The sequence below is a fragment of the Ursus arctos genome, unplaced genomic scaffold, assembly GCF_023065955.2.
Source record: "Ursus arctos isolate Adak ecotype North America unplaced genomic scaffold, UrsArc2.0 scaffold_12, whole genome shotgun sequence".
NCBI lineage: Eukaryota > Metazoa > Chordata > Mammalia > Carnivora > Ursidae > Ursus > Ursus arctos.
Window position 1 is genome coordinate 12,900,562 of NW_026622786.1, and position 27,221 is coordinate 12,927,782.

A 27,221-nucleotide genomic window follows, 5' to 3' on the forward strand; every position below is an offset into this window, starting at 1 on the left:
GAGCACACAGCGCCGGCCCTTGGGAAGCCCAAGGCTACAGGGTGTTCCGACAGCAGGCTCCAGACAGCATGTGACTCAAACGCAGAAGAAATGAGAGAAGGGCAGTAATGTGTACAACTATTTGGGGACCCTCTCAAAGGACCACAAACTTAAAATACACCATTTCCCTCCTATACTTCAGGCAAGAGAAGACCAGAAAATCATAACGTATTTTAGCTTTATTGGAGACATATTACAGTAGACAAACGGGTAGACAAACACATGCCTTATAAAATATACATTCTCATGTGTGAGAAAATATAAATAGACATTAGGAAAGGACCACACTGAACAACTTGGCTTATAACTCTTTCAGTACATCTAGTACCAGGGCTGCTCAGACTGACATCATCTGATGGGAAAAAGGGGGAACAGAAGAGGGTAGAAATAGTCTATGGATCAAGAGGCCACTTTAAGTAGCCAAGAGATACTCCAAGAGCACTTGACCATCTGATGATCAATTTCTCTTTCAAGACAGTTATAGTTGATAAAGGATCGCTTTACTCTTTTTATCTAAAAACAGGCTCAAATCAAGTTGTTTTTTCACCCTCGCGCCACTCACTGGGAGATTATCCAGACTGCTAAGAAATACTGAACACACAACCTTAAGGGAGTAGGTCCAAATATTACTCTTCACATACACACACCAATGCTCGCACACACGTGCACACAGACACACACACACAGACACACACACACACACACACGTCCCTACCTCTTTTTACCCACAAAAATCTTCAGATGATTCATGGGCTTGCAGGTGTTGTTTTGTAAAGAGCAGCTTGTAATGTATGTCTTAATTCAGAGCTTGTTATTTTTGTCAACAAACCAGGCAGCTGTCCAAAAAAGAAAACAATATTAAGGCTAACTGATGTTGGTTGAGACTGCACTCTAAACAAAAGAGTTCTAAGTCAGATGCAGGAGGGAAAAACATCTGCCAGACTGAACTGGGAAAGAGGCCACATCATAGAAGAATGAGACATTCCTTGCAGGTTGCCAAAAAAATCTCAGCTCAACCTTGTAAGGCCCAACTGCTTTACAATTACCTCTGTAATCTGCATTAAGAAACAAACTCAGAAATGGAGCACACAGCATAAACTGGCAGTAAATGTACCTCTGTTGCTCCATTACCTCCTGGTATTTCTGTGGATATTAAAATGATTGGAAAAGGCTGTAACACACTTGGATAAAATACTGGGTGTAAAGCTGAACACCACAATTCCAACCCCATTCCAACTGGAGTCCTGCTGGTAAGAAACAGGCATAAAAGTTAAAGAGTAAAAAGGAGGGTCATAATACATTATATAGGCTCTTAAAGTTTTTATTATGGTAATGCCATTTGTGTTAGTAACTAGTTATAGATTTCTTCAGAAGTATAAGCCCAGACTTTCATGTTTTTAGCCATTAACACTGAACAAGCTCTTTTGTCAATCAAAAACCAAAACGCTTGAACTGAAAAAAATTTAAGTGCTCTATACTTAATGTATATCAAGGATTTTGAAGGGAAAAGTTTTAAGACTGTCAGATTGCTTCTGGAAATTTCCAATGATAAAATTGAGAGAGACCTAAAAGTCATCTTGCCCATATTCCATTCTCAATGCAGAAATTTCTTCAATGCTATTAACAGATGATTATTTAGCTTCCACAGGTACTTTCCACACAAAACACAGATTATTTTAATTATCGGGCGAACCTTATCGCTAGAGATTTAGTTTATATAGAATTACTAGCAAGCATATACTGCACCCCCGTTAACTTCTGCCCCACGGAATGGGGGCAGACACGAGCTCTGTCCTCGGGAATAAAAAGAGTGAATTTAATCCTAATTCACAGCAACCTTTTAAGTAATTAAAGACTTTTATCCTTTCTCCCACCTCTTAGGAAAATGGTTAAGAATCTGAGTTGCTAGACATCTTACTGTTGCTTTTACAACCCCCCAATGGGCAGTCTGAAGGCAACTATTTTTAAATATGAAAGTTACCTTTCAGAAACACACACATAAAACACTCTGAGATGGCACATTAGAGGGTTTCTGATACTTCGTATCCCCTAGAGTAACTTGCACAACTAGGGAGAACACTGTAGAGGCTGCTGAATGTCACTTCTTATGTAGAGACCATGTGCCAGTAGGGTGTGGAGTTAAAGGAAGATGCTATTTCTTCTTCCAGGTAGACTTGAAGAATCAGTCTAAGAGGGGCACAACTTAAGAGGATTTATGTATCCCTACTGATACAAGGTGATCACCGGGTGAGGGGCAGAGAGTATCTCTCTCAGCATTTTAGCTCGCCTTGCTTTTACCACATCCCTGATTAGAGAGGCATTAGGCAGACATCACACTGCTGGGAAGAAACACTAACCCTGTTGACAGTGGAGAGATAAAGCACTGCTTGGTCAAAAACATATGCAATAATGAAAAATTTCAGAAGTTCTTCTCCTAAGATTAGAATTTATTAAATTTATTATTATTTTTTAAGACCAGGGGTAGGCTCTTCACGTTTAAACAAATTCTTGACTAGTTAGTTCTTTAGTTATTTCGGCAAGTTAGGAGTATCTGGGAAGACATCTCAGCCATTTGTGTTGACATAAGGGAGAACCTGGCCATTCAGGAGATCGGACTCTGACAGTCCTAGGAGGAAGAGGACCACTGCTAGAGCAGAGGCAGCACTCCTGTATTCTAAGTTTTCTAGAACACTGGTTCGCAGCCTGGTTTTCGGTCCTGTCGCCCGTAACAACTGATGCTCACCTGCAGCCTCGCTCTAACAACACCTTTTCACTCAAGAAAAGTCAGTCAGAATCTGAGTGAGAGGATAGGATAGTTATAGGATAACCTGTATCAATGAATATACATTTGAAAGGTAAGGGAGTCACAAACTAGCTACGAATCAGCTGCTTCTGATGCCCTGGTGTGGGGCAGCACTAGCATTCAGACCGCTGCTCTAGAGAGCGATCGGTGGCTTCCATCGAGTCAACATCCTTCGTTTACTGAGACGGTTTCAAAGCAGAATAGCTCTTCTCGTGAATGTTTCTTACACTGTCCCTCCTGCTATGGAGGAAGTGAATCTGGCTCAAGTCAGAGTAAGCAGCATCACTCTTGTTACTCTAACAAACATTTCATGAAAGCAGCTTTTTATTAGAGTAGCATAATCCTCCCTGGTTCCTGGAGGGATCACAGATTCACAGAACGTTACAGCTGGAAAGGGCTTTAGAGCATCTAGCAGAACGCCCTCATCTCATAAATGAGAAAATCAGGCTAAGAAGTAGACACTTGCCCCTGATTGCACAGCCAGTAAGGAGCAGAGCTAGGAACAAAATCAGGTCTCTTGATTCTCAGAATGTCAGTCCTGTACAGATTACAATACAACCTAGTCAGGAAGAAGAGGAATCACAAATTGAAAGGACAGGAAAACAGTGATATTTCAGAAGTTCGAAGTAAAAATGAACAGAGGCTGACAGTTTAAAAAAGGAAAGAGAGAAAGGCTTGCTCGTACAAAACAGCTAAAGAGACGCTACTGCCAACTGGAGAAAAAAACTAGGATTAAAAACTAGTACGCAATTCAACTTTCTGACAAAAAACAAAGATATTATGTGAGTTTCGAACCCTTGAAATGCACAATAACTTAGATATTTTCATTTAAGTGATGGGAGTTATCCAGCACATAACTAGTACTCACTAAATTGAGAGGACAGAATCTGACAGCCTAGGTAAGGAAATCTGAAAGCACAAAGAAAAAAAGAACTTTAGTCCATTACATTCCATTAGAAGTCCTTTGTTCACATAAAGCTTTTTGCTATCAAAAATTCAAGAGAGCTTTTTGGCTTAAATAATCACTTGTATAAAACAAGGAAAACACTCTAAAGCTTTATAGTATAAGACTTTGTGCACATTCAACTTAATCCCAAAAGCACTCTTCCCTCTTAAGATACACTGTGCATTGGTGGCAGAACTACTAAAATAACAAACAGAAAAGCAGCAATCTTTGGTTTCCTCATCAACTAAGTACCTTGCTGAAAGAAGATATTCCTAAAAGAAATTTCCCTTTGTCTATGTGCACATGGCTATGACAAGACTGCTAGTCTTCTGAGTCTTTTTATGCTAGAAAGGTAATATTACCTGGCACTTGTAAACGGATGGCAAATGACTAGATGTATGAACTTTTAGGTATGAAGAAAGTGGTTAATTACACTGAGACTGTGTTTGCGTGTATGCAATCACTAGGTACCCTGCCTCTATACATATACTTCCTAACAAACACATTTTTAAAACTTTAAACAAAGCCTTTAGGTTCACTAAACCAAGTCATACAAAATTTGTGGTCTGAGAAGCTGCTGTCAATATTATAACTGGATATTATATATCATTTTGGCATATCAAAAATATTTACAATGCAGCCAACACATATGGTCAATGAATACAAAAATTATTTATAAATGCACATATATTTACAGTGAGATCCCTGGGTGATAGGGACCAAAAAAAAAAAAAGATTCACAAGAATACAAAACTCCTTGATGTGGTGACATTTGGTCAAGCCTGGGATTCCTGTCGAAGATCTTGAATATCAAAGCCCCGGTCTCAACTAGATGCTTAAAACCACTGAAGAATCCCAGACACACTTCCCAGAGGGCTCCTAAGTTATTCTGTTCCTCGGAAGACACAACAGAACAGTGATGTTTTCTCAGAATCACTCTGCAGGTTGAGACAATCCAGCATGTTAAGCAGCAATGAGACTCTCCCTAATAGGCAATGCACAGCTGGGCACAGCCCTGTGGAACCATCAGCAAGCACATCTGTCCTGTAATTTTCCTCTGCCCATGTTGCTCATATTTTATTAGATGTACCCATTTCTGTCAGCCGTTTCCCCTTCTTCATCAGGAATAAGGCCAAACAAACGCCTAGCCCACCTTGGTGGGGTCAGATGTAATTGCAGACAGGTAAAGCAAATGCTGACTTTGGGGTTTCTTCTGAACTCTGAGGTAGTAAATATAAAATGAATTAACTTGAGTCTTTGCCCAGATTTCATCCTGGAGTGAGTTTCATGTGCCCTCACTACCGTCTTGAATGTTCCGAGTCCTACTAAAATCAAAAGCGTGGTCGTGCAACCTGTGACAGGGCGTGGGGGAGGTGGAACAGTCCGGGCCACTCTCTGCCAGACCCTCATTTTGATGGAGTTGGGGTGGCTCAAGGACGGGCTGCTGGGAAAAGGGAGGATGAGTCAGGCCTAGTTCTTTGCTTATGTTCCACAGAGGCCGCGGCAACGTTTCTGAGAATGAAAGACAATAATCATTGGCAAATGGAAGTTCAAAATTAATGGTCTAAAACTTCATTTTCTTTTACTCAAATCCTCCCAGAAATAAAGACACCCAATATTCCTGAATAAGGACATTGAGAGCAAATGCACACTTGCCATCTTCTTAGCAACAGTTAACAAAAGAAAACAAAATAGAAACTGGAACCATGATCTTTCGACAAGCTTAACCAATTATTTACTGAAACCATGCGATATGTCCTCTGCTTTCATCTATTATTAGTGGTTCTGCTGCTACAAAAATTTAAAAATAAAATTCTTTAGACACATGGAAACAGACTAAAATAGTATCCATATTGTAGTGAAAGTTGCATGATACAGACAAAAATCACGGATTCAAAGCAGCCATTACATCTTTAAATAACAAATGTGTATGTTAAAAAAAATGTTTTAAAAATAAACCATTTCCCTCCAGCTTCTAGCATGCCAGTAATTCTAACAACAATATAATAACCAAAAGCAGCAATTTTAAATCAGATTATCTGTACTTCGGTTTCAAAATATGCATTTCTCATGCACCTTATTTACTGCAGTGGTGAGCTCTTTCCCCAAAGAATATTTGCTGAAAACTGTATTAACTTCATGGGGATGCATTTTGGAAAAAGACAGGCAAACATTCTGGAAACACACACTCAGAAATAAAAACAAAACCCATGTGCAAAGTAAGCTAGGACAGGGTTTCTCAAGCTTTAATATGTACACAAATAACCTGGGGATCTTGTTAAAATAAAGACTCTGGTTCACTGGGCCCAGGGTGGGAACCTTGATCTGCATTTCTAACAAGCTCCTAGGAAATGGTGAAGCGGAGACCACACTTGGGGAGTAGCAAGGAGCTAGAGCACCCCGGGTAGGAACGAGCAATGTTCCAAAGCACTCATTTGCTGATTTCCTCACTTACAGACCAAGGTAACAGTTAAAATATCCCTAAAGACAGGAAAAAGATGGACTGCGTTTTTGGTTCTACCTGAATTCTTTTTATGTGTGTAACTATTTTAGGACATGGGAACACAGAATTGGTGCACTTCCTCCATGGACACTGAACTTTAAAGCCAAGAGACCAACTTCAGTGCGTGACAGTACACTTTTCTCTGACTTGTACCCTCTTTAGAAATCTCTGGAGTTGGTCTCTTAATTAAGAACAACAGAACACTTCTTAAGTCCCACTTCAGATCACTTACTCCTGCCAGAACCGCCCCGGAAGCACCTGCAGTCCTCACCCCCACCCAATTCCCTGTGCGGTTCCATTTTAGGGTGACAGGAGGGTGACAGCTGATGAAAAACCTGGATGGACAGGAAGACATGCTCAGTAGTGCCCTTCATGGTGGAGAAAGAGTTTTGTTTTACTGACTGAGCTGTTACCAAATGCCTCATCTGCACAATGTGACATGTGTTTCTTTTCCTGGGCCATGTGGAGAGCAGCCACTATCCCACAACTGCTTCCCCGCTCCTGGCCCTGGGTCAGAATGTCTTACGGACAAAAGCGAACACTGGCTAAGTGATACTGACATTCAATATTTACCTGCTAGAATATCAACCAAATCATTTTTAAATCTTCTCAGTAAAAATCTCCACCAAATTATATCCTCAGCATTTCCAATCTCCATTATTTAAATGAAGATGGAAGAAAAAATTAACACCTATATGAAACTTTTTTAAAAAGCTTTTTCTATATGCTGGGGCGCCTGGGTGCCACAGTGGTTGAGCGTCTGCCTTCGGCTCAGGGCGTGGTCCCGGCGTTGTGGGATCGAGCCCCACATCAGGCTCCTCCGCTATGAGCCTGCTTCTTCCTCTCCCACTCCCCCTGCTTGTGTTCCCTCTCTCGCTGGCTGTCTCTATCTCTGTCGAATAAATAAATAAAATCTTAAAAAAAAAAAAAAAAAGCTTTTTCTATATGGCTTCTGAATTTTTAGAAGCGTGATCTTGATACTCCCACAGAAGCTGTTTCCATCCTACAGATGCAGACTTCTCTGTAATTCTAATCTCTGAAAATCTCTGGCCCTAGTTTACACCAGTGAGCAGTAGCTAATTACTCTATTATACCAATTTGTTTGCTTCCTGTCAGAGTGCAACTTATATGACAGAAGGAAAAACCAAGTAGGTAAGAGTAAAAACAAAACAAAATAAACAAAAAACACTGTGTCCTTTACCACTGCTCATCTGTGTGGAGGGAAGTTTCTTCTCATTTATCCGCTCATGGTTCGTGGGAAAGGCAGCCATCTCTCTGTCTGCTGATGATACCAGGCTCTCCAGGGGAGGGGCATCTTGGGGAGGATGTGCCAAGTATGTCTCTTTGGGCATCTGGACCATGAGGCTGGACAGTGTCTGATCAAGAACATCTTCCTCAGCAATATAGGTGTATGGACAGTATTCTCGGGTCCTGGAGTAGATGTTGGCATTGTCATAACAATCGGAGCAAATAACCCGCGTACCAGGGCCACCTGATGACAACACAGGAAAGAATCCTTCGGTTAAGAGGTCAGCTTTGCTGATCATCCATTTTCTTCAGCAGCTGTCACCACTGTCACCATAGCTGGCATCGACTCAGCACTTACTTGACAAACCAGGTAAAGTCTCAAGGTCTTTCTAGGAATTAATTAATTTAATCCTCACAGCATACCTATGAGGTAGGTACTATTAGTACCCCCATTTTACAGATGGGGTAACTAACTACAACAGAGACATGAGAGACCCTGCACCAAGACACTGCTACAATACGGAGCTGAAATCTAATCTCAGGCACTCTGGCTCCAGAGCCCATGCTCTTGAACGCTACAGTAAACCAGCTCTGTCCAGCCTGGGTAAGCTCATGTCCAATTCAAGGAAACCAAGATAGGGCTGCACTGTGCCACAAAACACATGTTTGGCTTAAGCAAACTAAAGCAGAGAACAAGGAGTTAGGAGGACTTCACTTCACAAAGCCCGCGTTACTTTCATGAGTCAAGGGATTAAGCAACGCTCATGGCTAAAAGTACCTCTAGAGAAAGCCTCTGATGGTCAAGAGTCCTGCCTGACATATGTGCGTGTCTGGCAGAGGTAATGTTTAATAATGAGCTCCCCAGACTGTTATGTGCTTTGAAAACTGCTCAACGAGCGAAAAGAGAGTGAGAAATAAAGAGCAAGTAACAACTTCTTGATCAACAGTGTTACAACTGGAAGTTAGTTTGGCCCTGAAAGCAGTGTTATTTCCCACCAATTTCAAAGAGCAGAGGCATTTAAAGATTCTTATAAAAGCTAGAAGTACTCCCCTTTGCATGGAAAGCCAAAATAAAATCCAATTCAGTGATTAAACAGATAAATTCTGTTAACACTCAGCCTAAAAAATCTCCAAATAGAAAAGGCCTTTCATTTGTACAATACTTGAAATACTACATCAATCTGTTGAAAGGATCTGTGAGAATCTTGAGAGAAATGCTTTATAAAATTTTGCTTCTTTATTTTAAAAATGAGAAAGTTAAAGCGCAGATTTAAGTAACTTGTTCATGGTCCCAGAGCTGGAAACAGGAACTAGGAACCAAACCCAATTCTTCTATCCCTTAATTCACCTGCATGAGTTCTGTCACTCCCTCAGGGAAGTGAAGAGCAGGGAAGAGAAGTAGTACTGAGAAGTCGGGTTCATTTAATTAGGGAACATTCTGTATCTCTCTGATTTCTCCAACATATGCTGAGAATCATCACTGCCCTTTAAACTTCAGTGAATATCAATCTGTCAGCAGGAGACACAAACCTCCCCTGGATATGGCCTGAAGAGTGCTCATGCCTTAAAAAGATAAGACACCTCAAAAAAGTTTCTAGAGCACCTCCTTCTCATAATAATCCTTTGGTTTGGGAGCCTTTGCTGGGTACACCAATCCCTTGTTTTGGGATGTGTTTCTCCTTTCTCTCGGATATTTTCTTCTCTGTTAAGATTTCAGTCAATTTCCATCCTATTTTGCATGGAGCCAAATGTTTTCACTGAGTATCTTACTTTAAAATGTTGCCTCAGGTTAATGGGGAAAACTCAACAGAAGAGGCCGCAATTGTAAGCATATACATCAAAAGAGTCATTACCATCAGCGCCCTTGTGTAAATATCCACTGGCAGGAGGCATAAGCTGCTGATGACTGCCTGCCTCAGAGTTGCTGTAGCCTTCCTGTGGCTCCGACAGTGTTCCTTGGGAAGACAAGTAGCTGGGAATGTCTGCAGGCAGATTAAGCTCCTCTGTAAAAGAGACATCTGTAACTTTCAAATAACATTAGGCAACATTCAGAAGACTATTGTGCAAATGTGCTCCACTTTGATACATCTACTCGCCAAGAAAATGTTATGTACCTAGGAACTCAATAGGTCTCAGAATTTCCCCCCAAAACTCTTTCTCGCTAAAATTCTTTTTAAAGTTTCATTTTAAAAGTATTACTAAAAGAGGCAAAACCTAAAGTCTAAAATCTTATCTGCAGGCATACTTTCACAGTCTATCTGACTGAGCCTCTTCTCTTTTAGGATTTCAGGGAAGGGGTGTGAAAGGCTGATCCCAGTCAGAAGGGCTCCACTCTTCCCCCACAGGGAAGCTTGGTTGGAAATGAGCATTAAAGAAAGAAGATGCACTGTAATGTGTTTATAAGAGCAAAGTTTGGGGGGGACTGTCTACAAATTCTTAAAATTATTCATCAAAGAGTTTCCGTTATATCAAAGAAGTAGATATAACAAAAAAAAAAAACCACAAACTCCTCCTTCTACCCCACATAAAATATAAAGCTCCAGGGCTTTTTATATTTTACAATAAATCGTATACTACGTTCCTGACTCAAGCACAAGCCATAGGTGTCAACTGGGTACCACTCACCTGTGTTCGTGATACTATAGTCTTCATTCTTCCTTCTCATGTGGTAAATAACAATGACCCAGATCAAAGAGGTGCCCACGACACAGCAGACCACAACAATGATGACGATGCCAACTGTGGTCCAGCCGTCATCTTCATGCCCAATGCTACCCTGGGAAGAGTCACAATTGGGGGATGAAATGACATTTAGGTAAATGTGACCACGTTCTGTCCCAAGGGTATTAGACATAATGCAGGTATATTTCCCAGCATCTTCCAGGCCAGCGTCGACAATGATGAGAAGCTGGTTGGCTGCAGCAAAGAAGTGCCGTTCTGTCACCAGCAGTGGCCCGTCATCTTTGGTCCAGTTGAGGCGAGGGGCAGGACTCCCTCCAGCTATGCACTGTAATACTGCAGTTTCACCTCGGGTTACTGTCTTGTCCTCCAGGGGTCTGATAAATGAGGGTGTCTCTAAAAGAAAGATGTATAAAAAAAAATCATGTTAAACAATTTTATTTCTTAAATCCTACTGAATTAGACGAATGAGAAGATGATGCAATAAGTAAGCATTTTCAGGGGCACCTGGGCGGCTCGTTAAGCAGCCCAACTCTGGATTACAGCTCAGGTCATGATCTTCGGGTCCTGAGACCAAGCTCCATGCTCAGTGTGGAGTCTGCTTGAGATTCTCTCTCTCCCTCTCCCACCCCCTAAAGTAAATAAATAAATCTTTAAAAAAAAAAAAAAAAAGTAAGCACTTTCATAAACTCACAGGAAGATTAGAAGTTAGTGTTTCAGAACAGCAAAACCCTCAAAAATCTTATCTCACTAATTCTACATTAGGCGACCTATCCTAAGCAAGGGAGTCAAAGATTTATACATGAACAGGTTAATTATGAAATTAGTTGTAATTTTTAAAAACAAATGAAAAAGATCTTTAAATTTAGGAGGAAAAGTTGTAAGTAAATCATAGTACAGGCACATGATATTTTTTGAAGATTTAATGGCAGAGTAACCCTTGTGATACAATATTTTAGAGGATAAAAGTAGTGTATATACATAACTACATGAAAATGTGTTTTTAGGGGCGCCTGGGTGGCGCAGTCGTTAAGCGTATGCCTTCGGCTCAGGGCGTGATCCCGGATTCTGGGATCGAGCCCCACATCAGGCTCCTCCGCTGGGAGCCTGCTTCTTCCTCTCCCACTCCCCTTGCTTGTGTTCCCTCTCTCGCTGGCTGTCTCTGTCAAATAAATAAATAAAATCTTTAAAATTAAAAAAAAATGTGTTTTTAGGGGCGCCTGGGTGGCTCAGTCGTTAAGCATCTGCCTTCGGTTCAGGTCATGATCCCAGGGTCCTAGGATCAAGCCCCAATCAGGCTCCCTGCTCAGCAGGAAGCCTGCTTCTCCCTCTCCCACCCCCCTGCTTGTGTTCCCTCTCTTGCTGTGTCTCTCTCTGTCAAATAAATAGAAATATTAAAAAAATTTTTTTAATAAATTAAAAAAAAAGAAAATGTGTTTTTAAAAAGGTCCAGAATATGCCAAAATCTTTAACAGTGTTTTAGTGACTTTCCCTTTTTCTAATTTTCTATATATCCTAAATTTTTAAAACAACGTACTTATTTTTCTGATTATACAAGGAAATAACACAAACCAACAAACTTTTAAAAAACCTAACAGCTAGGGGGATAGAGCTAGAAAGCAGAATCTGCCTTTGAGTTGAGTCCCATGAAGAAAAGTATTCTTATAAGGGAAAAAAAAAAAAACCAACAGGCTTGTCAGAGGAACTCTTTAGGGAAAAGACACTTGATTTTACCAGAACATAGATAGGATCAAGAGGAGTACATTGGAAGAACAGGAAATCTAACCAGAAGATGGTTATTTTCTGTGCATTTATTTAAAAAAAAAAAAAACTAGGGGAAAATAATATTGTCTTGAGTTGTCTGTGAGGCAGTGTAAAATAACTGCAGACACGCTATTGTGAATAGAAAAAAACATAGGAACTAGAAACCTCCAAAAGGCAATGTTAACAGGATGAAGGGATTTGAATTTTCAATTCATGTGATAAAGATCTCTAATTCTGCCCTCACTACTTCCCCAGATTTCAGTTAACTGACCCACTAATGTCCTAGGCTGACATATGGTATTGGCAAAATACGGTGACAAAGATATAAGGATCACAATTAAAATCTCAAACTTAGACTTTTTTTTTTGCCATTAAGACCAGAGTAGACCCTTAATAAAAAGACTCTAACCAAAGCAGGGACCCATGGGGCAGCACACATACCTAATACTGTGAGTGAGGCATTTGCTGAGAGGCCTCCGGCTGTATTTTGTGCCATGCAGCTATAGATTCCCATGTCTTCTATCTTCACGTTGGCAATGAAGAAGACATCATCCTCAGGCATGACATGCATGCGTCTTTCTCGAGCCGCAGGAAAGTCAGTGCCGCCATCTTTCTGCCAGGAAATCTGAGGTGCAGGGTGCCCCTCCGCAGCACACTCTAATCTGGCCATGGCACCAGTGCGAATAGTGAGATCCATTGGCGTTTTCAGGAAAGACGGCATCTCTGTTTCAAGGAAGATTACCGAAACAAAGTGGGTGGGGTGGTGATGATGGGAATATACACACACACACACACACACGCATATTTATACACATATATATATACACACATACGCAAAGTACCAACTGCTGTAATACTCTCTTTCAGGAGGCATGCTCTCTGGATTGACAGTAAATACAACTTCAGAGGCCATCTTTTCTCTTAGAACCTCAGAGTACTTGGAGTACAGTGATGACTAAACTCTTCTAGAATGCATGACATGTCTACCTGATCTCTCTGACGGGGACAGGAAAGGCAGGCCACAAACCCTTCAGAACTCCATATTCCGAACTCCACACATTTATTAGGACCCCCTTAAGAGACTAAACAGTGCTTTCCAAACTAACATCTACAAAGCTATCACGGCAAATGCATGCTAAAAAAAAATTATACCAAAAAATAAATAAATAAAATACAGAATACAAAAAATTATGCCTTCAAAATTCTCATAAACAACACAGAAGATACAAGTACGTCCTTTGGTTGCACAAAACCTAAAATGTTTTAGTGATTCACTCCAATAGGTGATTGATTAATCAAACTGTCCTAGAGAAGTTCTATTTTACAACCAGAGTGAAGAAGAGCATTAATTTCAAAAATGATTCTGTGTGACTACATTTAGACAATGATAATGATAACTGCACCCAGAAATGTCCTAAATACTCTGGTATTACAAAGCCCTGTGAACAGTGTCAGGAATACATTTCATAGTTTTCAGAACAGAATTATGGTTCTAGGAAGAATAGAAAATTGCAAAAGAATTTTTCAAAAGCATAAATAACAAGGAAAGCAGCCTCTCTCCTGGGGCCATGGAATTCCTCCTCACCTTCAACCAAGGACCAATTAGGACAGTAACTGTACAAAATGGTAATCCAGTCTATATATTATCACCACCCTAAAGACAAAACCATAAAATCTCCCCTCAAATGTCAGGCTTAGCCTCATTTTCTTGGCCAAGTGGTTCAAAAACTGGAACATGAAAAATCCTTCTAACTATAAAACTGTCAGAGAGCAGAATTCCTTACCATTCACAGTCAGTTTGGCTTTTTGAGAATAATTAGAACCAAAGTGATTAGTAACAATGCACTGGTATCTTCCTTCATCTGTGAAATTCACATTGAAAAGATGTAAGACACTTGTATATTCTAGAGCTTCTCCAGCTTGCTGCTGATAACGAACAAAATTCTCAATATCGATGTCATTCAGGATTTCACTGTCTTTGCGCCACACGGTAGACATGGGTGAATCGCTGCTGCTCACTGCAGTGCATGTCACAGTCACATTTGTGCCTCTAAGAGCAATTTTATTTTCAGGATGCATTTTTATCTGTGGCTTGAGAAAATCATCTAAGAGAAAAAAATGGGGCAGGAGCCAAGTCATTTATTTATTTTTGCTTCTACAGATTTTGAAACAAATAATGTACAATTGTTTGTTCTGTTTACGAAATGGCATATTAAGATTGACAGAGACTACAGGGCTAGAACCCAATTCCTTTTTGTTGAAAGATGCAGAAAATGAGGCCCAGAAGGGTCAAACGACATGTAAGTTCCCTGCAAAGCCTGGAGGGGAACCCAGGTTTGTCAGACTTCAGGGTTTAGCATGCTTTCTACTACCACTTACGGTCACTTATGCTTAGAATGTACTCCTTGAGTATTACCAGTCACTGGGAAAAAAGAAAAACCTATATCCAAATTTCAAGACAAGTTCTAATCCTATTAGCTCTTGTGTATATGTAGAGGTTACATATATAAACATATACATGATAATACCCATTATCTTTTCTGTGTCAATATAAAAAAGGGGGATTATAAATCTACATTTTACAGGGTGTACCTATTAATAAAACATTATTTGCGAGCACCAGGTTGGCTCAGTTCGTTAAGTGTCTAACTCTTGGTTTTGGCTCAGGTCATGATCTCGGGGTCCTAAGACTGGGCCCTGCACCAGGCTCTACACTAAGCACAGAGCCCGCTTGTCTCTCTCGCTCTGCTCTTCCTTCTACACACTCTCTCTCTCTCTCTGGGATAAATAAAATCTTTAAAAAAAACAAGATAAAATAAAACATTATTTGAACATACTTTGTACGTGCATAACTCTCACCTAAAATAGTGAGAAATTCCGAACATGTTAAATGTTCAACTGAAGACAGGCTTAGGACTGGCTAATAAACTACAGATTCATAAATAGTATGCTATTAATATGTAAAAACAACATAAGTATTCTGTGGACCTGACCTTCCAAGTGTTCAAAGTATTTTTAAGTAGATTATAAAACATATGTGGGTTTCTAAATGATCAGATACTAGTGATATGCAAGACAAATACACTGATGTAAAAGTTCTACTGCCTAAAGCTAGGAATCAGTTATTCTACTTTAAAGGAAATTAAAGTATAAAGGAAAAATGTCCAAGCTGAGAAAGAACAATATAGATATATACTTGAAATTAGGAGTACTGGAATCAGGACAACTTTTCCATGACTGTTCCCCTTCCCCCCAAAAAAACTCTAAAACCCTGCCATCACGTTAACCTTAAGAAACTGCATCAAAAATAGAAGCAATGTGAAACTGGTACATTCATACATTGCTGGTGACAACATAAACAAGTGCTATCTTTCTGGAAAAGAGCTGGTAGTACTTTTTAAGATCTACTTTTAAAAAAAATCATTTTTGATTCAGGGATCTTACTACTGGATATTTATTCTAAGGTTAACAACCCCCTGAAAGGGAAAGGCCTAAATTCATAAAGATGCCATTATACTGACATTGAAAATGATCACTGAAGAACACACAGAGGAAAAAAACTGCTTACGATACATTAAGTCAAAGAATACAAAATTTAATCTATGATTATACAATATAAAAATTTCAGAGAAGAACACAGAGAAATGGAAATAGATATACTAGTTAGAAAGCATTCTGGTTTAAATTTTTTTTTTTAATTCTGTTGTTAAGACAGTAAGTGTGTACCATGCATCTTTTCTGACCACAATCCTATGAAACTAGAAATCAACCACAAGAAAAAATCTGGAAGGAGCACAGTATATGGAGGTTAAATAACATGCTATTAAACCACTGAATGGGTTGGGCTGCCTGGCTGGCTCAGTCGGTAGAACATGTGACTCTCATTCTCAGGGTTCTAAGTTCAAACCCCATGTTGGGTGTAGAGATTACTTAAAAATAAAATCTTTTTTTTTTTTTTTTAAGATTTATGTATTTATTTGAGAGAGAGAGTGCACATGGGCGGGGGAGAGGGACGCAGAGGGAGAGAGAGAGAACCTCTGCACAGAGCGCAGAGCCTGACAGAGCACGATCCCATGACTCTGAGGTCATGACCTGAGCTGAAACCAAGAGGCAGACACCTAACCAAATGAGACACCCAAGTGCCCCCCCAAAATAAAGTGTTTAAAAAAAAAAGAAAGAAAGAAAACAATGAATGGGTCAACAAAGAAATCAAAGAAGAAATAAAAAATTATATGAAAACAAATGAAAATGAAAAGAGTCCATGATCTTTGCGATGCACCAAAAGTGGCTCTAAGAGGGAAGTTTACAGCAAGACTTACCTCAAGAAGAAAGGAAAATCTCAAATAAACAACCTAACCTTAAACCTAAAGGAGCTAGAAAAAGAAGAAAACCCAAACCCAGCAAAAGTAAGGAAATAATAAAGATAAGAGCAGAAATAAATGACATAGAAAATTTAAAAAAAGAGAACAGATCAATGAAAAGAGGAGCTGGTTCTTTGAAAAGATCAAGAAAATTGATAAAGAGATTCATTTAAAAAAAGAGAAAGTGAGAGAGAGGACCCAAATAAATAAGATTATTAATGAAAGACGAGAAATAACCACCAACACCATAGAAATACAAATAATTTTAACAGAATATTATGAAAACCTATCTATCAACAAGTTGGACAACTTAGAAGAAATAGATAAATTTCTAGAGACATGTAACCTACCAAAATTAAAGCAGGAAGAAATAGAAAATTTGAACAGACCAATTACCAGCAATGAAATTGAATCAATAATTTAAAAGCTCTCAAAAAATCAAAAGTCCAGGACCAGACAGTTTCACAGGTGAATTCTACCAAACATTTAAAGAAGAGTTAATACCCATTCTCCTCAAACTATTCCAAAGAACACAAGAGGAAGGAAAACTTCCAAATTCATTATATGATGAAGCCACTATCACCCTGATACCAAAACCAGATAAAGACACTACGAAAAAAGAGGACAACAGGCCAATATCTCCTATGAATATAGATGCAAAACTCCTCAACAAAATATTAGCAAACCAAATCCAACAAATTATTTTAAAAAACATACACCGCAATCAAGTGGGATTTATTCCCGGGATATTTAACATGCACAAAACGATCAACGTGATGCACCACATCAATAAAAGAAAGGATAACAACCATATGATCCTTTTAACAGATGCAGAAAAAGCACCTGACAAAGTACAACATCCATCCATGATAAAAACCCTCTACAAAGTAGGTCTAGAGGGAACATATCTCAACATACTAAAGGCCTTACATGAAAAACCCACAGCCAACATCTTACTGAATGGTGAAAAATTAAGAGCTTTTCCTCTAAGGTCAGGAACAAGACAAGGATGTCCATTCTCACCACTTTTATTCAACAGAGGACTAGAAGTCCTGGCTACAGCAATCAGACAACATAAAGAAATAAAAAGCATCTGAATAGGTACGAAAGAAGTAAAACTTTCACTATTTGCAGATAACATGATACTGTACATAGAAAACCCTCAAGACTCCACCAAAAAAACCCCACTAGAGCTGATAAATTAATTCAATAAGGTTCAAGACACAAAATCAACATGCAGATATCTGTTGCATTCCTATACACTAATAATGAAGCAGCAGAAAGTGAAATTAAGAAAACAATCCCATTTACAATTACACCAAACCAATAAATTACCTAGGAATAAACTTAACCAAAGAGGTGAAAGACCTGTACTCTGAAACTATAAACACTCAAGAAAGAAGTTAAAGATGACGCAAAGAAATGGAAAGACATTCCACAGACGTGGATTGGAAGAACAAATACTGTTAAAATGTTTGTACTACCCAAAGCAATCTACACATTTAATGCAATCCGTATCGAAATGCCAACAGTATTTTTCACAGAACTAGAACAATCCTAAAATTTGTATGGAACCACAAAACACCTCCAGTAGCCAAAGCAATCTTGACACAGAAAAACAAAACTGGAGATATCACAATTCCAGACTGCAAGTTATACTACAAAGTGGCAGTAATTAATATGGCATAAAAACAGATACACAGATCAATAGAACAGAATAGAAAACCCAAAAATAAACCCACAACTATAAGGTCAATTAATCCTCAACAAAGGAGGAATGAATATACAACGGGAAAGAGACAGTCTCTTCAACAAACGATGCTGGGAATACTGGTCAGCTGCATGTGAAAGAATGACACTGGACCACTTTCTTTCACCATACACAAACATAAACTCGGAATTGATTAAAGACCTAAATGCGAGACCTGAAACCGTAAAAATCCTAGAAGAGAACAAGGCAGTAATTTCTCTGACATCAGCTGTAGCAACATTTTTCTAGATCTGTCTCCTGAGATAAGAGAAAGAAAAGCAAAAGTAAACTATTGGGACTACACCAATATAAAAAATTTCTGCACAGGGGTGCCTGGGTGGCTCAGCTGGTTAAGTGTCCGCCTTTGGCTCAGGTCATGATCTCAGGGTCCTGGGATCGAGTCCCACACTGGGCTCCTTCCTCTGCGGGGAGCCTGCTTCTCCCTTTCCCTTTGCCTGCTGCTCACTCTCCCTCTCCCTTTGCCTGCCATTCCCCCTGCTTTTGTGTGTGTTCTCATTCTCTAATAAAATAAAATCTAAAAAAAAAAAAAAAAAATCTGCACAGTAAACAACCAACAAAACTAAAAGGCAACCTACTGAATGGGAGAAGATATTTGCAAATGACATATCCGATACAAAGTGTTAATATCCAAAATATATAAAGAACTGCTACAACACAATACCCCAAAACAAATAATCCAATTTAAAAATGGCCAGGGGCGGCTGGGTGGCAAAGTCAGTTGAGCATATCTGACTCTTGGTTTTGGCTCAAGTCATGATCTCAGGGTCCTGAGATCGAGCCCCACATCAGGCTGCACACTCAGCACAGAGTCTGCTTGAGATTCTCTTTCCCTCTGCCCCTCCCACTCATGCAGTCTTTCTCTAAAGTAAATAAATAAATCTTAAAAAAAAAAAATACACAGAAGACATGAACAGACACTTCTCCAAAATAGACAGATGGCCAACAGACACATGAAAAGATGCTCAACAGCACTCATTATCAGGGAAATGCAAATCATAACCACAATGAGGATACCACCCCTCATGTGTCAGAATGGCTAAAATCAAAAACACAAGAAACAACAAGTGTTGGTGAGGATGCGGAGAAAAGGGAACCCTCCTGCATTGTTGGTGGGAATGCAAGCTGGTGCAGCCACCGTGGAAAACAGTATGGAGGTTCCTCAAAAAATTAAAAATAGAACTACCCTACAATTCAGGAACCACACTACCCAAAGAATAAAAAACACGAACTGAAAGGGATACATGGACCCCTATGTTTATTACAGCATTATTTACAAAAGCCAAATTATGGAAGGAGACCAAGTGTCCATTTATAGATGGATCAAGATGTCGTATATGCATGCAATGGAATATTATTCAGCCATAAAAAAGAGATGTTACCATATGCAATGACATGGATGGAGCTAGAGAGTATAATGCTAAGTAAAATAAATCAGATAGCAAAAGACAAGTATCATAAGATCTCACTGATATGTGAAACTTAAAAAACAAAACAAACGAGCAAAGAAAAAAGAGAGAGACAAACCAAGAAATGACTCTTAGCTATAAAGAACAAACACGGTTACCAGCTGGGAGGTGGATGGGAGAAGGGGTAAATAGGAGATGGGGACTAAATAGTACACTTATCATGATGAAAAAATAATAATAAAACAAAACGATTTTTAAAAGACAGTAAGTGTATAGTATACAAAACTTTAAAACAAAATACAAACCACAGACAAAATCTTTCAGATCCACATTCAGGATGCTCTGCCCTGCTAGCCATTCGGGGTGTGCACAGCTTACGTTCACAGAATGCTGCAAGTTGTTATCAACCAGCCACTGAAGCAACCACTTCAAATGGCAGTCACAGAGTAAACTGTTTGTGTTCAGAATCCTGCAGAAGCCAAGAAGAAAAGAAATACCCTTTACTTTTCGTTCTGTTCACCATTAAAAGCTTACTGTGCACCCATGCATTTTTCTCACCAAAAAATGTTCAATCTGAATCAAACCACAAGAAAACAAACTCAGACCGTCGGCCTCAACTCCTCAAATACGTCAGTGTCATCCAAGACATTAAGAAAAGGGGCGAAACAAGGGTAAGGGACCTATTTTAGATTAAAGGAGACTAAAGACTCATTACCAAATGCAGCACATGATTCTTGACTGGAAGAAATATCTACAAAGAACATTTTTTGACATTGGGGAAATCAGAGTATGGATTCCATGTCAGTTAATATTATTTTATCAATGTTCATTTAATTGAGTGAGATAATAGTGCTGTGGCAATACATAGGAGAACACCCTTGTTTTTGGGAAATACATGCTGAGATATTTAGGGATAAAGTGTCATGATGTCTGCAACTTACTATCAAATGGCTAAGCAAAGTAGTAGTGTTGTGTGGAGAGGAGAGAGAGATGGAGAGCGAGAGACAGACAGGAGGAGGAAGGGAGAGAAACATCACAAATTTAGCAAAAAGGTAACAAGGAGTAAATCTAGGTAAAGGGAATATGGATGTTAACCGTACTTTCCTTTCAATTTTTGAGGCTTAAAATTTTTCCCAGAAAAGTTTGGGGGAAAGCTTACCACATACATTGTAGCATAGAGACATGTTTGTTGTGGAGAAGACATATTCCACAAGAATTCCAGAAGAATTATTTTCAAATTATTTCATCAAGACTGAAAACACTTCAGCCTTGTGGCAATGTGTACTGCAACTTAAACTGGGAACCAGTGACATTCTATTTGTTGTCTATGATAGGGCTATAAAACATACTGGAAAAATCAGGTTTTCTCTTAATGACCCCGTGAATGTCCCATCCACCTGGAAGTAGTGAAAGCAAATGATTTTGAGAACACTGTAACTTGCTTTGTGTGCTTCACCAAAATCCTCATCCAGTTTTAAAGTATCTACGATTTGATTCCAAAGAAGTTTCAGTCTTCAATGGTATCTCAAAAGCTTATTTGACTAAGAGTTATTTTAATTATTCAGGTCAAAAGTTACCTTTTGCATTTAAGAATTCTTAAGTTATATTCACTCGTTGATAGACAAATATTTGAGCCTACTAACATGCGAGGCACTGCTCTAGGCTGTGAGAATATAGGCCTCACAGAACTTAAATATTCATCAGAGCCAAGCAATAAACAAATAAAGGCAAAGAACAATGAGTGCTATCAAGAAAAACAAAGCTAGGCAAAGATATAGAGAGGGCAGCTACCAATTTAGATAAAGTGGTCAGGGAAAGATTCTCTGAAGAGATGGCATTTGGGCAAAGACCTTAAAGAAGTGAGAGAGCAAATCCCACAAAGACCTGAGGTAAGAGTGTTCGCATACACAGGAAACTGCATGCAAAAGCGTTGAGGCAGACATGCCCAGTGCACTTGAGGAAAAGCAGGGAGGCCACTGAGCACAGTGAGGGAGGGGACAGTGACAGGAATGAGGTTAGGGAGCTGGGCAAGGAAGACCAGGCCATGCAGGTGCTTTACAAACTAAGAAAAGAACTTGAGGTATTTTCTCTCTATGTGTGAAGGAAGCCACTGGAAGGTTAAGAATAGAGGAGATATGTGGTCTGATTTATGGTTTCTCAGGTATAAACTGGACTCATAAGACCTAGACTTAATCCTGATTCTGCTACCGACCTTAGGTAAAATACTTAATGTCTCCAAAATCTCAGTTTCTATTTCTGGAAAATGGGTTTGAGAATGCCTACCTCAAAAAAAATTTAAATAAAGCATTTAGCACAGTGCCTGGACACAGATACCACTGAAGTCACATTACTTCCCTTTATTTCTGTTTCTTCTGCATCTTTCCACCCTCACATGCTAACCAACCTGCCCCCAAGGACGTCACAGAATACCCTGCATTCCCTCAAAAAGTGTGTGGACAGATATACACCAAAATATTAACAGTGGTTGTTTTTGAGTAGTGGGATCTGGGGACTTGCTCTCCTTGCTTTATGTTTTCTAATGTTTCTACCATGACTATATAAGTTTAATGCAACATATTTCTTACTTTATATACGACTTTCCCATCTCCCCTCAATAGTTATGCAAAGCACTGTGAAGGATACCAGAAAGCATAAAGATATATCTTAATAAATCTTGATGTAACAGTATTGTAAATATGACTTAGATTTAAAGTAAACCAAAAGCAAGCAAAATTTCTCAGTAAAAAAGGTGTGTTAGAGTTTCCTCCATTAGCAGTTTGTTCAAACCAGTTCTCAAAAATTACCAAATGACTGCAGACTGAAACTACACTATTTGCTTTCATCTACTACCTAAATTACATTTTACACTTAGCTCTCATAACAAGAGTTAAAAATTTATTGGTGGCCCTCAAATTATCATGGGCAAAAAAAGGTAATACTGATATGCACTAGGATGTGCCCTTAAAAGTTAAAGTGAGGGTTGCTGGAGAGGATGGGGGTGGAGGGATAAGGTAACTGGGTACTAGACGTTAAGAAGGGTACGTGATGTAATGAGCACTAGGTATTATATAAGACTGATGAATCACTGACCTCTACCTCTGAAACCAATAATACATTATTATATGTTAATTAGCTGAATTTAAATTTAAAAAAAAAAGAAAAAAAGTTAAGCCTAGGAGAAATAACTCAAAATATGTTGACCAAAAAAAAAAAAAAGCCAATTAAAAGTCTGGCAGAAAATAACTAATCATGATTTCCATTAACATTTTTATTTTATTAATATTATTCAACTTTAATTATGTGTCAGGCTCTGTGCTGAGCACCTTCTCAAAACCTTCCAAAGTTTCCTAATGTACTTAGAGGAAAAAAAAAAATCCAAAGTCCTCATGACTCATCGGGCCCTAGGTGGTCTGGTTCCTGCTTAACTCTCTGATCTCACCTCCTACCACTCTTCCTCTTGCTCTCTTCCAGCCACACTGGTGTCTTCACTATTCTTCAAGTGTAAGAAGCAAGCTCCTACCTCAGGACCTTTTCACTTGCTGTTTTCTGTGCCTGGAATACTCTTTACTCAGTATTCAACACCACTCACTAATGTCCTGACTTAAATGCTATTATCTTAAAAAAAAAAAAAAAAAAAAAAAAAAAAGCCTTCCCTCACTACTTTATCCAAAACAGCAATCCCAGTCACTCTCCAGACCTGTAACCCACCTTTATTCTCCTTCAAAACTCTTATTACCTGATGAGATACTATATATCTACTGATTTTTTCTTTGATTTTCTCACTAGAATTTATTGTAATGTGCTATGAGGATAGAGATTTTGTCTTGTTCACTACTGTGTTTTTAACATCTAGGACAGTACCCTACATAGCAGATGACAATAAATATCTCTTGAATAAACAAACCAGATCATTTTATCCTCACATAACTCTGAGGGAGGTACAACTCCCACTCTGAGAATGGCAACTGAGTCTTAGACTAAATTTTCCCAATGTCACATAGCTGTAAAGAATGGAGCAGAAATTTGAAATCTAGACAGTTTGAACTCACGCACACTTGCAGTGCCTCTCAAACTACCTGTGATGAAGGACCAGTCTTATAAATTTCCAATCTGTTGCAGATTAATACTTCTGTAAAATTCAACAAAAGTGTCACAGTAATGTCAAATTTTCAAAAAGTTTCTAAACGCTTACTATGAATTTCTATCCTTATCTTGTCATGAACCAGTTCTGGTCCACAGTCCTTCCTTTGAGTGGCTTTAAAGCAAGGCGACATTAATTGTTTTAGTCCACTGATTCCTAACACTGGGTCAATATTCAAATCACCAGAGTTTAAAATTAATGCCAATGCCCAACTAGCCACCCCTCCCCCTGGGAAATCTCTTAAACCAATAACAGTAAGTTTTAGAAAATCATTAACGAAAAAGGGTATAAAATAATATGTGTTTTTCTGGGGCGCCTGGGTGGCGCAGTCGTTAAGCCTCTGCCTTCGGCTCAGGGCGTGATCCCGGCGTTCTGGGATCGAGCCCCACATCAGGCTCTTCCGCTATGAGCCTGCTTCTTCCTCTCCCACTCCCCCTGCTTGTGTTCCCTCTCTCGCTGGCTGTCTCTCTGTCAAATAAATAAATCTTAAAAATAATAATAATAATATGTGTTTTTCTATTACAACTATTTAACAGTGTTTGACCATTTTAGTAGTCTGAAAAAACAGATTAGACATTCTCTCTGACCATTATACTGAAAGTGCTGGATTATCTCCAACAAATTACCTAATACCTTAACTGTAATCCACCCTAAGGTTCCCACCATAAGGGGATTGGGAACACATTTTTTCAATAATCCAAAAATAAATGGGGGGGGGCCCACAGGAGGATATAACTAAAGCACAAGGAGCTGTGCTAAGGTCTCTTTAACTATAAGCACAGGCAAAACAGAAGGTCTTGGTGCCACAAACTCCAGGCTTTTCAATCTTGGGTTATTTTAAAATTATATCCAGCCACTAAAGTAACTGAATATTAACACTTTTTTTTTCCTGCCTAAATTGTGTGTTTTTGGAAATACATGGGTCACATTCATCACACTTTAAGCACAAGCATGAATAATGATCTAATGATTGGTGACAAAAAGACAAGTTACGTACAGTTCTTTCAAGCGAGTCTGAGAAAAAGCATTTTCTTGGATAGACATTATAGCATTGTTGTTCAAATCCCTGAAATGAAGAGAAATGAAACATTACCGGTCACCATTTCTACAATTAAATTATATAAACACTTTAAATGGTCATGAGAACCTCTGCTAATAGCAAAGATTATTTATATACTGAGCAAAATGGATGCAAAATACTTACAGATGCTCAAGGGACTCAAGACCAATGAATGCTTTCTTTGTAATTGATTTAATTTGATTTCCTTGTAAGATTCTGAAACACAAACAGACCTTTCTAATAAAGCTCTCCACTAAGCAAAATTTAATTCATTAAATCAAACATTTACCTATAAAAAGTGAAAATAAGTTTAACATGAATTTTTAAGAAAGCTGTGAACCTTTATTAGCAACCAATGCAAAGCACAGAATGAAGGTCTCTATTACGAGGTTGGAGCTCAACAAGGTGCCTGTGAACTGCCATGCGAACCGGTGATTCGCTGCTAGATTTCATATGAGAAACAGGATTAGAGTCCCAATCTCTTCCTTCTTAGCAAAAGATCAGGTCAAAGAAATTCAGGCAAGTGTGAAGCTGTGGAGAAATTCTCAGGAGAGAAGATCTAAAATCTTGAGAGAATTCCTCTTTCTTGATAAATTACCCATAAATCTCTTATAATTAAAAACAATACTGGTTCAACTTTGGTTACTCAGTGCATTTCTTTTACGTGAATGGAAATTCTAGTTCTAGGAATAACCTCTTTGAGGGCCCACAGGAAAGCCCTTTCAATAGAAAGTGTTCCACCACTAAATAAACAAATAAATAAAATTTAAAGCCACTGATAAACAAGAACCTTACTAAACAAAAAGCTTCTTCCTTTAGTGGGTGAGTCAAAAGGCTGACTTTCCAGCCATAGCAAAAAGACATAATCCAATCACATTTACAATTGGTTCTTATATAGGCATACATAAATATTATAAATACATACAATTTAGTAAGACTTGTGAGTCCAGCAAAAGCTTCACTAGCATCTTCTATGGCCCATGAAATTTCATTGTTTCTTAAGTTTCTACAAAAATGTCAGAGAAAGACAGGTTATGTTAGTCAACATGACCATGATGGCACTGGGCATCATCCTGACAGGGCAATGCTAATTTTCATCCTTATTTTATCAGTTATTTATGATGAAGACTCATCTCTTCTTTTTTAGAGAATACCTGCAATAAGTAAGAACTGATTCTCATAAGCAAAGGATTAAGCTGGCCTTGATAAATAAATTAAGCAACCTGCGAAGAGTATTAATCTTCCTACCTAATAGCCCCTAATTTTGTTAGCATATTAAAAATTATAGTCAGGGTACTGCAAAAAGCAGGATTTCAAGACGCAGGGGATAAGGCTTACAAATGTGATTTTAGACTAATGGGATTTCTGGGTGACCCAAGCCTTCCCATGGGCCCTTAAACCTAAAATGGCTAACAAAGAATAATGTCAGTATAAAGCTTCACAGCTCGACAGCAATTAAACATGCCCCCCGGGAAGCAAGACTGATATACCCACACACTAGGGTGATCACTGTTATTTTTAAAAGGGAAAGTATGGATCTTTTAAAAGTCCACTGCTGCGTTCTCAGAGGAAATGCAACTGCACCACACGGTGTCCTGCTGGAAGAAGTACCAGTTACAGATATTTAATCACTTTTGCTTCCTTAAAGCATCTCATAATAAAACACAAAGCTCTTTTTTTTATAATACATTTTTAAGTTATGTAACAGTAAGGAGATAGGCGATCACTCTTCCCCCTTAGCTGCATCTTTACTCGAAGTGAAAGCTAACAGGTTCATTTTATTTTACTAAGGAATAAACGTTGAAACAGTTCAACATTCCAAGACTTTCCCCCTCCTGCAGAATACAGCATGAACAGAACTCACTGACCAAAGGGAGTAAGAAGTATATACTCTGGTGGGAGTACTGCCCTAAAGCCAGAATTTTTCAGATCTTATCCTAATTCTGCCTTAACCATCTCTGTGGCATTAGACAATCATTTATTTCTGCAATTACTTTCCTAAACTTTAATACTAGAAGTAATAATCTGTGGTATACTGAAAGAACCTGCTTGCCATTCTTCGAATTGCCAAAAGGCTACAGCTACATCTGCTGTAAATCCCTGGGTTTGAACTCTTCTAGGTTCACCTCTAATAATGTAGAAAAAAGAAAAAAAATCACTTCCAATTTTTCAAGGGCAAATCTGAAGGAAAACTACCTCATTAAGCTAAAAAAAAAATTGAACTTGTGCAAGTATAACACTTTCACAAAATTATCATGCTTTCTTTCTTATTGATGTCTAGGTCCCAAAGTTGGGAGCTTGCCTTTTTTCTGAGACCATTTATCAACTCTGAGCCTGATGACCAAAAAGCCCCCTATTCAGGAACCTTAAGCATCTACACATTCTACTAACTAGCCTTTTTCTTTTATTCTGCTCTAGGAATGAAGTCACTGTATTTCGTTAAAATACCTCTTCATTCAATTACAGTTCATGACAGGGGTAAAACAGCCAACTTACAGAA

At 38.7% G+C, this 27,221-nt stretch overlaps 1 protein-coding gene across 10 annotated transcripts in view; it reads right to left on the minus strand.

Annotated features, from left to right (window-relative positions):
• Window positions 1–200: 200 nt before the first annotated feature.
• Window positions 201–27,221, minus strand: part of LRIG2 (leucine rich repeats and immunoglobulin like domains 2) — a 153,621-nt gene continuing 126,600 nt past the window's right edge. For 6 of the 10 annotated variants that reach the window (XM_057310358.1, XM_057310356.1, XM_057310357.1 and 3 more), the window contains 10 exons: window positions 25,647–25,727; window positions 24,866–24,937; window positions 24,659–24,727; window positions 19,826–19,989; window positions 13,767–14,087; window positions 12,424–12,705; window positions 10,165–10,614; window positions 9,393–9,563; window positions 7,493–7,783; window positions 201–5,300 (listed from right to left, as the gene is read on the minus strand). In XM_057310358.1, coding sequence (XP_057166341.1) covers window positions 5,074–5,300; window positions 7,493–7,783; window positions 9,393–9,563; window positions 10,165–10,614; window positions 12,424–12,705; window positions 13,767–14,087; window positions 19,826–19,989; window positions 24,659–24,727; window positions 24,866–24,937; window positions 25,647–25,727 — 2,128 coding nt within the window. In that variant the 3' untranslated portion in view covers window positions 201–5,073. The remainder of the gene's footprint in view (window positions 5,301–7,492; window positions 7,784–9,392; window positions 9,564–10,164; window positions 10,615–12,423; window positions 12,706–13,766; window positions 14,088–19,825; window positions 19,990–24,658; window positions 24,728–24,865; window positions 24,938–25,646; window positions 25,728–27,221) is intronic. The other 4 variants (XM_057310359.1, XM_026483731.4, XM_026483732.4 and 1 more) reach the window with 3 other exon arrangements.